The 11256-nt window shown below is 40.1% G+C and overlaps 1 protein-coding gene across 3 annotated transcripts in view; it reads right to left on the bottom strand.

Moving 5' to 3' along the window:
- The window catches only part of si:cabz01007794.1 (uncharacterized protein YBL113C), a 29409-nt gene extending 18359 nt beyond the window's left edge, over positions 1 to 11050 (bottom strand). The window contains exons 1-8 of one of the 3 annotated variants that reach the window (XM_036145991.1): positions 10916 to 11050; positions 9914 to 10493; positions 9694 to 9751; positions 9389 to 9580; positions 9178 to 9273; positions 8931 to 9069; positions 8545 to 8694; positions 6767 to 7544 (exon numbers count right to left, since the gene is read on the bottom strand). In XM_036145991.1, the coding sequence (XP_036001884.1) occupies positions 7501 to 7544; positions 8545 to 8694; positions 8931 to 9069; positions 9178 to 9273; positions 9389 to 9580; positions 9694 to 9751; positions 9914 to 10491 (1257 nt within the window). In that variant the 5' untranslated portion in view covers positions 10492 to 10493; positions 10916 to 11050 and the 3' untranslated portion in view covers positions 6767 to 7500. Of the gene's footprint in view, positions 1 to 6766; positions 7545 to 8544; positions 8695 to 8930; positions 9070 to 9177; positions 9274 to 9388; positions 9581 to 9693; positions 10494 to 10915 lie in introns of those variants that run through there. The other 2 variants (XM_036145990.1, XM_036145989.1) reach the window with 2 other exon arrangements.
- Between the last annotated feature and the right edge of the window lie 206 nt (positions 11051 to 11256).

Below are 11256 nucleotides of genomic sequence, written 5' to 3'. Positions count from 1 at the left end.
GCTTTAACCTAAATCAGTTCATTTCAACAACAGTAACTCCAAATTATAATGCCGTTTAGAAGACACTAAGTGTGTTTGTGTTAGAAAATTAGGAAATTACTAAATAATGAAGTTTTACAGTTTCATATCTCTGCAGGTTATTCAGTAATATTAGAAAAATCTTTAGAAATGAACAGGGTTGGTTTTGTACCTACCTGTAGATTTTTCCTGTCCTCAGTAAAAAAGCTAGTTCCTTAGATAGAAAATTTTGTATGTTTAATCCCCAAATGTGACTTGCAGGTGGACTGTTTCTGATGTCTTCTGTGGTCCTGTGATGCGCCGATGAGTCTGTGACACCTGTTACTCTGTGTCATTATTTAAGTGCTCAGAAAGAGGGAGGAGGCAGGACGGAGGAGGAGGGGGGGCTATGGGGGTAGTCATGGGTGTGGCGTGTTACTGAGATCACTTTCTTGAGGCCTCCCAAGGACCATACCATGGAGTAGGAAAATGCAAACATTGGGTCATTACCTGATCCTATCTGATTCCACAGTTATGCTGTAGTCACATGACCTTAAAATTTATTAATCATTCTATGTCAAAGAAACTTTAACCTGGCCATAGATTTCATCTATTGTTCTGTTACCTTTAACTAATCTAAAAGCCACATTTCAGGTGGACCAGTTCCACTGTTTCTCCAACTGTGACCAAGTAAGGCCCCAGCTGTGGTTTAAAATAACTAAATATAGCATTACAATTGTTACTTAAAATATAGGGTAGCATATTACAAAAGATAATTAAGATTAATTCAAAGAAAATCATAATAGCTACAAACTATTTTGTATTGATATTAGTGTTAAGAAATTAGCCAATTAAGCTTCATGGGACACCTTATTGACGCATGAAGGTGACTACTAATAATCAAACTAAATAACTAAAAATTTGGGTGCAGAACCAAATTTGAAACTCACTGGGCTTAACAAGAAAAAAGGTTTTACAGGTGATTGCACAGGTCACTTCCTTTCACAGTACCATGCTTGAATTTATTAAAAACTGAGAGTGTAAGCTTTTTTTTTTATAATTTTTTTTTTTTTTTTTTTTTTACAAATGTTTGTAGAAGCAGTCTGCATGCCAAAGTGTTTAACTCACCCCCCCCCCCACCCCCCCCCCACACACACACACAGAAAACAGAAGTGACTGGTAAACCTGAATTTAAGTATTTGGATGGATGAGCAAATAATTTTGACAGTAGTGTATAGATTAGGTCCTTGAATCAGTTTCACGTATTTTCTAGAAAGTTACAGTTGTCCTATATCTAACCTATTTTATGTTTGTCATTGTATGAGATTTTGTTCTTTTACCTTTATTTATTGCTTTTATTCTGAGAACTAACTGATGGCTATAGGCCATTATATACAGCAAAACTAGGACTCCAGAAAAGAAGAAAAACAAATGTAACCAATAAAGCTGATAAAAATGCATGTCCATCAGTTTGAATAAAACAATACCAATAACTGAAACAGGGAACCGGATTTAAGCCGGACACAATGTTGCTTTTTTAAAAGGATTATTAGAATAATGAAACCTAGTGCAGGGAGGCAGATAGGGTGAGACAAGACACTGGTCTGAGAAGCAGGCACGAGATGGCTGACAAGTATGATGGACTTGGCAAAGTTCCTGATTGTAACATGTTGCTTTCCATTTGCAGTCGGAACTCCAAAATCCCGGTTTATGATGGGAGAAATCAACTGTAACAGCCGCTATAGTCGGACTCTACCCCTCGCAAAGTCTGAGAACATTTTTAAGGCCGATTGTCAGATCCAATATGGAAGCTCCTCACATCAAGAACAGTACGATGTGATAAAACATGTTTACTATACAGCTTGTTCTTTTGTTTTTAAAATCTTCATTTCATGGATTATGTGAATGGGTATTTTGGATCTGGCACTTGCCGACCAGTGATGTCAGAGCAGCCACTTTTTTATTGTACTCAAGCAGACTTTTAACAAATGTAAATTGTTCACAATTCTTCTTTTTCTTCTTTTGGCTTTTCCCTTTCAGAGGTTACCACAGCCAGTCATCTGTTTGCATCTAACCCCATCTTTTGCATCTTCTTGCCTGACACCAAGTATTTTCATGTCCTCTCGAACTCCATCTATTCAATTCAATTCAATTTTATTTATATAGCACCAATTCATGAAACATGTCATCTTGAGGTATTTTACAAAGTCAGAATCAATCATATTATACAGATTAGTCAAAAATTTCTTATATAATGGAACCAGTTGATTGCATCAAAGTCCCGACAAGCAGCATTCACTCCTGGAGAAGCGTAGAGCTACAGGGAGAGTCGTCTGCATTGTCTATGGCTTTGCAGCAATCCCTCATACTGAGCAAGCATGAAGCGACAGTGGAAAGAAAAAACACCCATTAACAGGAAGGAAAAACCTCCGGCAGAACCAGGCTCAGTATGAACGGTCATCTGCCTCAACCGACTGGGGATTACAGAAGACAGAGAAGAGACACAACAAGAGAGACAAAAAGCACAGAAGCACACATTGATCTAGTAATCTGTTCTACATTAGATGGTAGTAGCGGGTGAGCTGTCTTCCTTGGATGATGTCACAGTTAACAGAACGTCAGACCAGGTGTGCCTACTATGAAGAAAAAGAGAGAGAACAAAACGTTAAAAGCTGAAATGACAACAGTCATTTCAATGTAATGCAATGCAAAACTGGAGAACAGAAGAAATCAGTAGAGTGAGAAAAATAGGCCCTGATGTCCTCCAGTAGCCTAAGCCTATAGCAGCATGACTATAGAGATAGCTCAGGGTAACATGAGCCACTCTAACTATAAGCTTTGTCAAAAAGAAAAGTTTTAAGAGTAGTCTTAAAAGTAGACAGGGCAAAGTTCCTGATTGTAACATGTTGCTTTCCATTTGCAGTCGGAACTCCGAAATCCCGGTTTATGATGGGAGAAATCAACTGTAACAGCCGCTATAGTCGGACTTTCCCCCTCGCAAAATCGGGGAAAATTTTTAAGGCCAATTGTCAGATCCAATATGGAAGCTCCTCACATCAACAACAGTAAGATGTGATAAAACATGTTTACTATACAGCTTGTTCTTTTGTTTTTAAAATCTTCATTTCATGGATTATGTGAATGGGTATTTTGGATCTGGCACAAGCCAACCAGAGATGTCAGAGCAGCCACTTTTTTATTATATTCAAGCAGACTTTTAACAAATGTAAATTGTTCACAATTCTTCTTTTGGCTTTTCCCTTTCAGAGGTTACCACAGCAAGTCATCTGTTTGCATCTAACCCCATCTTTTGCATCTTCTTGCCTGACACCAAGTATTTCCATGTCGTCTCTAACTCCATCTATGAGTCTCTTCTTTGGTCTTTTAGGCCTTCTGCTTGACATTCCCATGCTCTGCATCCCTCCAGACAGGCACAATGCTTCTGATGAGGTATTCTGTGATTGGGGCCTTGGATTCAGATGAGATTTTTTTCTGCAGACGGTATTGTGTTCAAACCTACCCACTCGTGCTTTGCCTTCAGCCAACATTGGCTTCTGCTGTTTGCTCTTGTTATGCCATCTTTATGACATGACAGACTCCAGCTGCCAGCATGCAACACGGTCACCCTGACTTCCGGCCATGGCAACCTTATGTCGTTGCTATGAAAGTGCATAAAAGCGGCCAACGCACTCAACTCAGCCTTCTTCACTGGCACAACGCCAACTGGGAAAACCTACAGCTGTTTTCTGCCGTCCGTATCTCGGATCATATGTTCTAATGTGTGTGCATGCTTTTCATAAGTGATGTTGGCTGTGTTGTTTTTGGGTTGATGATAAACTGGCTCTGCCGAGAGCCGACTTTTCTTTTCTCCTACTTTCTTCATCTTTTCTTCCTTTGTTCGTGTTCTGTTTCCCACATTTTCTTTTGAAATCCTTTGTTCTGAATCGAGACTGCCTCCCGATCAAAAGTCCGCCCAAACAAGGCAGGGGCGATGGATACGCCATTAGGGCCGCCCCTTCACGTACCACGTGAAGCCGTAGGTCGTATGTCGTCATAGCCACCATCTTGGGGTGGGACAGTGAAGTTCTAAATGATTAGCTTAGCTTGTTGTGGAGCACAGAGGCGTTGCTCATCTGGAGCAGGCAGGCTTGAATGAACGCAGGCAGACGGACGGAGGAAGCACTGACTGGCAGACGTAGTGAGCTCAGGCAGGACAAGGAAAGGATGATAACGTGAGCAGTAATGAGCAGACAATCCGGCGGGGAAGAGCAAACTGAGGGAGGTTTAAGTAGGAGTGTGGGCAGGTGTGCTGAGTCCGGGCTTGATTAAGGGTGACAGGTGTAAATGATCAGTGGAGCATGGAATCAGGGCTGTATTGGAGGAAGAAGGTGCCACGAAATGTCCATGGTTGTAGCAGGCAACGCTGCACTGTCGACACTATCCCACCATGTGGATCAGTGCGGTCAGGTTGGCACGAGCGGTGGAACAAACAAGGTTGGTACCACTGACAAAAATTGAGAGGTCAAGCAGTTTTGATGTCCTCAGTTTATTTTCAATTCAAAAAAGTGCAAGTGCAGTCAGTATGTGCATGGAGGTTAAGCTTTTACCTAGTAATAGCAGAAAAGCAGGTGACATTCCAGAAACTCCAACTCACTCATGAATGAACAAGATGGCTTTTTAAAGGGGCCACGCCCAACTCGGTAAAAAAACACTTAAAACAACTAGGGGTGTACAAACATTAGTTCCTTTAAAACTAATGTAAAATTCCTCCAAAACAACACCAATATTTATGTAGAAATAAACCCACTAATTAAATAGACAAAATCCTAAATTAAACACAATTACAATAAATAATTATCCAGCAATTCTAAAACCAGTAAACAACTTCCCCCTGCCTTCTTTGTTCCTGGTCTGGCCCGAAAGGTTTCAAATAGGTGTCTGATCTCTGGGGAATCTTTTTGCCAGACAACTGGACACAAGAATAATGTTAAAAATTAATACATTACACCACTCTATAACCCTATAAAACATACCACATAAACTACACACTGACACTTACAAGATATCACCAAAATCACATTCATCATTTTTAATTCTACAGGCTGGAGCCTGGGGATGTGCTAATTAGTAAAAACTTTAAAGTGCAGTGTGCCATCCAAAGTGCTTTGTGCATGTTCAAGCGTTTCAGGTAAGAGCCATGCTTCTACTTCACAGTAACGAACCGGGTCTCCGTTACATGCACCATGACACTTTGAGTAGCGAGTAGCGTTTCCTAGTGTTTTATTATGTAGAATAATTGCTGTAACAGGGAATTATTAGTTTAAGAAATACTAACTTGTGAAATAGTAATTGTTTGTGGTTATTTTGGTCCAGAGGTTGAATGGTCTCTAAGAGCAAAAGAAGTACCGCTTTTTGAGTTAACAACAGAATTAACTGAGACATTTTCATTGGTTTGTGATAAAAACATAAGGGTTAAAACTCCAATTGCAGTTATAATTTGAGTTATCAACGTTTGCTGAATAAGTCGAATCGATCACCAACCGGTAAGATCACGCTTTTACAGCATAAATAAGTTCATAACAGCTAATTAATAAATGAATTGTTAGTGTTAATCATTACAGGCTCACAGCCCTTGGACCACAACTATTTGATTTATATTTGTTATAGCTACCATTTGAGTTTGAATGATCTATTATTAAATTACAATAGCAGATTATTGTATAAATAATTATTATATTCATAATCAAACAGGTTTCTGGCATACCACTCTGTTGTCTACCTTCACTTCGGAGAAACATTTTCACTTAACAGCCCTGTCAGAGGTTTGATTTTGTTGCGCGCACACACACACACACACACACACACACACACACACACACACACACACACACACACACACACACACACACACACACACACACACACACACACACACACACAGATCAAGGTGGCAGTACATATTTAGGATGTCATACTCTGTGGTCTAGGTCCTGGCTTTCCTTCTCTCCCTCCTCTGCAGGGCTGGACTGGCAGGTGCGCTCCATCAGAGCTAATTACCACCCTTTATAAGGAGCTGGAACCAGGAGGAGGGCGTCAGTTTGTTTACGCTTCAGCGTGGTACAGACCTTACTCCTTGTTAACCTTAGAACCTATGCAACCTGAACCTAACCTCGTTCTTGTCCTTTCCCTCCTAGAACCTCGAAGTCAACCAGTGAAAGACCTGGTAACCTCAGCCTTGGCCCAGAATCAGAAAAACACCTGGAAACTATCTCAAACCAGAGAAGAATCACAGACCCTTCTGTTCAGCCCTCCTGTCTGCGCTCGCCTGCCTTTCCACCCTCCAACTACCAACACAAGGAAATGAACTGGACCTGCACCAACAACCCGGACTATTGAACAAGCCACCACCTCTGTGAGTTCAACTACCAAGCATCCTTTTCACTATCCCACTAAGTATTCACTGTCCTCTCCTTCCTTCCCAGCAGAGCCACAAGACCTCCGACCAGCAGATACTCTTGTTCACCTCCACTCTTTACAATAAACATTTTTGTATTTTACCACTGGCTTCAGTTATTGCGCTCATTCAGAGTCACACGTTCAAAACATGACATAGGAAGGAATTCTGTCCAGCAGAGAAAGGCGTCCAATGGCTATATCCCATTTTAGATATGTCCTATGGTGCCGCATAGTATGTGAAAATACAGCAGATGTACAAAATGTTTAACGACAGTGTAGTGCCACAAACAGATAAAAGACTGGACAAACTGACTCCTTTAGAAAGACATCTTTATTTAACTGATGTACAAATAGATTGACATGAAGCCTTTTATTAGAAATAAAAAGTAAATGTTGATTATTTCTGCCAGTGGTTAAATTACCTTCAGTGATATTTTGTGCCATAACTAGCATAATTTCATCCATCTTGCACTAACACCTGCATACACATCAGCCAGTCAAGATTTCATTGTTCAAGGACTGCTAAATAATTAAGGCCTAAATTACAACAAAGAATAAAGTATCATAAATTAAAAACAAATAAAATGAAATAAAAAACAGAAGTTTTTTTCTGCACCAGTAAAATGGGATTCAAAGGTAACCAGACCTTGAAACTCTAGTGCAGTTAGACATATGCTGGTGAAAGTCATTGCAACTTGCTTTATATAAAAAACGTTTCTTTCAACTTTATACTCCAATAAAACACATTTTACATCACATTTACACCACAGACCAGAATTCCAGCAGTTCTGTGTGTAACTAATTAATAATAACTAAACTGAAGCATTTGACATCATTCCTCTTTTAGTTTCAGAATCACAGATGTTTTCAAATGTGTCAACAGACTGTGGAAAAGAGACTTGGAACAGTTTTTACATATTTTAAATAATGGTGAGTCAGCACAAATGAATCCAACCAAACTAAGAACTGTGCAAACTCCCTGTTAGAGATTGGATGTCTGAAATCAGGAAGCAATGCCTTTATTCAACATGGTGGGAGTCAGTTGCCTCATACTGCTGTGAAAGCCAGCATGCACACGGTGACCAGCAGAGCTACAAGGGAGAAGACAGAAAAGAAAATCAAATGCTTTGTAAACATTTTTTTGTTCCACCAAGAATTAGCACATCTGGAAAACAACTAATAAAAGTCAATGTATTTCATCTAAGGGCTTAGACACTTGCACATGTGGAGTTGTGAAAAAATGTGGACACTGCATTCTTTTTAAGGAAATGCAAAGAGCATACTAATGGGAAACCTTTATATCTGGGATGGAAAGGGGTTTATTTGCAGGTAAAGACTCATTAAAAAAATCAATTAATAAAAAACAATCAATCCTAACTTGGAAAAAGGTGGAACACCATACCCCCTATTAGAGAGTCTTGCCCTCTTTGATTAAAATAACTTAAGTGAGCTGCTTCTTGTAGCTATTTCCCAGTTTCTGATATCAGTGTGAGGAAAGCTTGCCCTACTCTTCATTCTCATCTGGGAGATGTTTGAGTTGGTTCTTTATCTTCAGTCCATTTCAAGTCACTACCCTGGCCCTCAGTGAAATTAAGTTCCAGGGTCCATTTCTACTTCATCAGTTATTCATACCACTAGTAGATCTAGATATAAAAGTTTTCTTTTCAACCGAGTAGTTTGTTTTTAGTATGGAATAATGAAATGAGGAAAGTGTGAAACTTTGCATGTTTCCCCTAGTATTTTAACAATTTATTTTTAATGAGCTCCAATTCTTTGAGGCCTCGTTGTCATCACCCTAATCTTTAGCTCCCTGGCTGTTCTATTAGATTTAAGTCAGGACTCTGGCTGGGCCACTCCAAAACACAAACATAGCTTCCAGGCAAAACAGACCTGAAATTAAAAGATTACTCTGAACCAAATGTTTGGAGAAATCACATCAAATTGTAGTTGTGATTTAAGCACACACAACCCTTCTTCATTTGTTTTAATTTGTGTTCAATAATTTTTGTTTGCATATTTTCAGCAGTTGTGGAAGCTGGCATGAACAAGGAGGCACCCCCACTTCCCACGGCACTGGTGTCATAAGCTTACCTGGCAAGAATGAGTGTGATGGTGTGACCACATAAGCAGAGGAAGTAGTGCCGTTGTTGGCCAGCAAGTTAGTGATATTGGCAGTAGGGTCTGAGATGTTTGTGAGAGGTGTCAGTACTCTGAAGCTCGGTGTTCCCAGCTGCTCAGAACCTGCGGAACGATGCAAAAACATTTTTAACTGTAATAGCAATAGTTCTGCCAAATACCCACTGATTGGGTGACAGAAACATTTTCAGGGTGTCAGAATTTTGAAATCCACTGTTCCAAGCACCTCAGAAGCTGAGAGAAAATGCAACATTTGCAAAAATAGTTGTAATGTAAATGACGTTGCGTCAAAGTCTTTGAGTCTAGGTAACAGGTTATAAGTGCGCATAGTGATTGCTTACTGGCATCGTAAGGTCCAGTTGTAATCGACAGAGAGTATTGGGCGCTTGCTCGAGTACTTGTGTCTGGTAGTACAGCTGTAAATCTACACTGGATTTTGCCATTGTTGACTCTGCCCCGCTGATTGCTTGAGTCCAACGTCTGAAAAGAGAAACAGTTTAGGTAAAATCACACTGTCTATGCAAAACTTGGGTCACACAAATTGACAAATATCCCTACACCTATTAATGCTGTGAAAGCATAACTCACCTCTGTAGTATTTAGCTCCAAATTATCGAGAAAGCCAGTAAAGAAACGGACTGCACCGTTGTTGTTTGCACAGATGTAGGCTCTGTGACGACCAGCCTGTTGAAGAATGTGATATAAATTCTTTATCTATCTCTTCAAATTTAAACTATAGTAATGGCTCTGGTTTAGATTTCATGCTATTTTCATAAAGAACCATGATAATATGCAATACCTGACTTGCAGTAGTTGAGACGCCAGCAGCAATGTAGCCACTTGACTGTCCTGAGAGCTCAAAGTTGAATGTTTGGCCATTTTCTTGCCTAGCAGAAAGGAAAAAGCAATTGTCTCCTGTAGCGGGATCACAATCTGTGGGTTCATCTGCACAGAGCTTTGAGGAACCACATTCTTGCCGGGTAAAGTCTGTCTGAAAGTGTGAAGACATGTATTTGAAATATTACACTTTACAAACCATAAAATAAAACTCAGAATTTATAATTTCCTTCTGTTCTGTTTATAAGCTATTTTTTTATCCCTTACCTCAAGTGCAGGGACATTGACTGGTGATGCTGTAGTTCCATTGCTAGCTGGGGCCATGGTGGTTCCATTGTTAGCTGATGCTGAGGTGGATGCATTGCTAGATGGTGCCATGGTGGTTCCATTACTAGCTGATGCTGAGGTGGATGCATTGCTAGATGGTGCCATGGTGGTTCCATTACTAGCTGATGCTGAGGTGGATGCATTGCTAGCTGGTGCCATGGTGGTTCCATTGTTAGCTGATGCTGAGGTGGATGCATTGCTAGATGGTGCCATGGTGGTTCCATTACTAGCTGATGCTGAGGTGGATGCATTGCTAGATGGTGCCATGGTGGTTCCATTACTAGCTGATGCTGAGGTGGATGCATTGTTAACTGGTGCCATGGTGGTTCCATTGTTAGCTGATGCTGAGGTGGATGCATTGTTAACTGGTGCCATGGTGGTTCCATTGTTAGCTGATGCTGAGGTGGATGCATTGCTAGATGGTGCCATGGTGGTTCCATTATTAGCTGATGCTGAGGTGGATGCATTGTTAACTGGTGCCATGGTGGTTCCATTATTAGCTGATGCTGAGGTGGATGCATTGTTAACTGGTGCCATGGTGGTTCCATTACTAGCTGGTGCTGCAGTAGTGTTGTTGTTTGCTGGCGCAGTCATCTCTGTGTTATTATTTGTGCTGTTTCCTCCCACCGTTGTCATGTTAGAATTTGTCCCATTGCTTGCTGTTGTCTGAGCGTGGGTAGTCATAAATCCCCAGGATAGCACCACCAACAGAACACTGAGCATCAGTTGTTTATTCATGCCTTCAAGAAAGGATAATTTAATTGATATTAGGGACATTTGGTTTTACTTTGATGTGAGACAAGACATCCAAAAGGAGATTCAATTTGCTAACACAAATAAAACATTTTAAATAAGTTAGCATTTTTATTATGAATAAAGTATTGGTACTGAAATGACTTTACTGAAAAAAGCATTCAATTATATATGAAGTTAATGCCAAATGTTTTGTAACAGGTGAAAAAATACTAGCTTTAACCTAAATCAGTTCATTTCAACAACAGTAACTCCAAATTATAATGCCGTTTAGAAGACACTAAGTGTGTTTGTGTTAGAAAATTAGGAAATTACTAAATAATGAAGTTTAACTGTTTCATATCTCTGCAGGATGTTCAGTAATATTAGGTAAATCTTTAGAAATGAACAGGGTTGGTTTTGTACCTACCTGTAGATTTTCTTGTCCTTAATGAAAAGTTCCTTAGATAGAAAATCTTGTATGTTTAATCCCCAAATGTGACTTGCAGGTGGACTGTTTCTGATGTCCTGGGATGCGCCGATGAGTCTGTGACACCTGTTACTCTGTGTCACTATTTAAGTCCTCAGAAAGTGGAAAGAGGCAGGGCAATAGACATGTGACGGGGTTGGGGGGGGGGGGGCAGTTATGGGTGTGGTGCGTTACTGAGATTACTTTCTTGAGGCCTGGATTGGAAAAAGCAAACATTGAGTCATTACCTGATCTTATCTGATTTTACAGTTATGCAGTAATCACGTGACCTTAAAATGTAT

Source organism: Fundulus heteroclitus, chromosome 14, assembly GCF_011125445.2.
Source record: "Fundulus heteroclitus isolate FHET01 chromosome 14, MU-UCD_Fhet_4.1, whole genome shotgun sequence".
In the NCBI taxonomy this organism is placed as follows: domain Eukaryota; kingdom Metazoa; phylum Chordata; class Actinopteri; order Cyprinodontiformes; family Fundulidae; genus Fundulus; species Fundulus heteroclitus.
The sequence above is the reverse complement of the archived record's forward strand: the minus strand, read 5'-3'. Positions and strand labels throughout refer to the sequence as shown.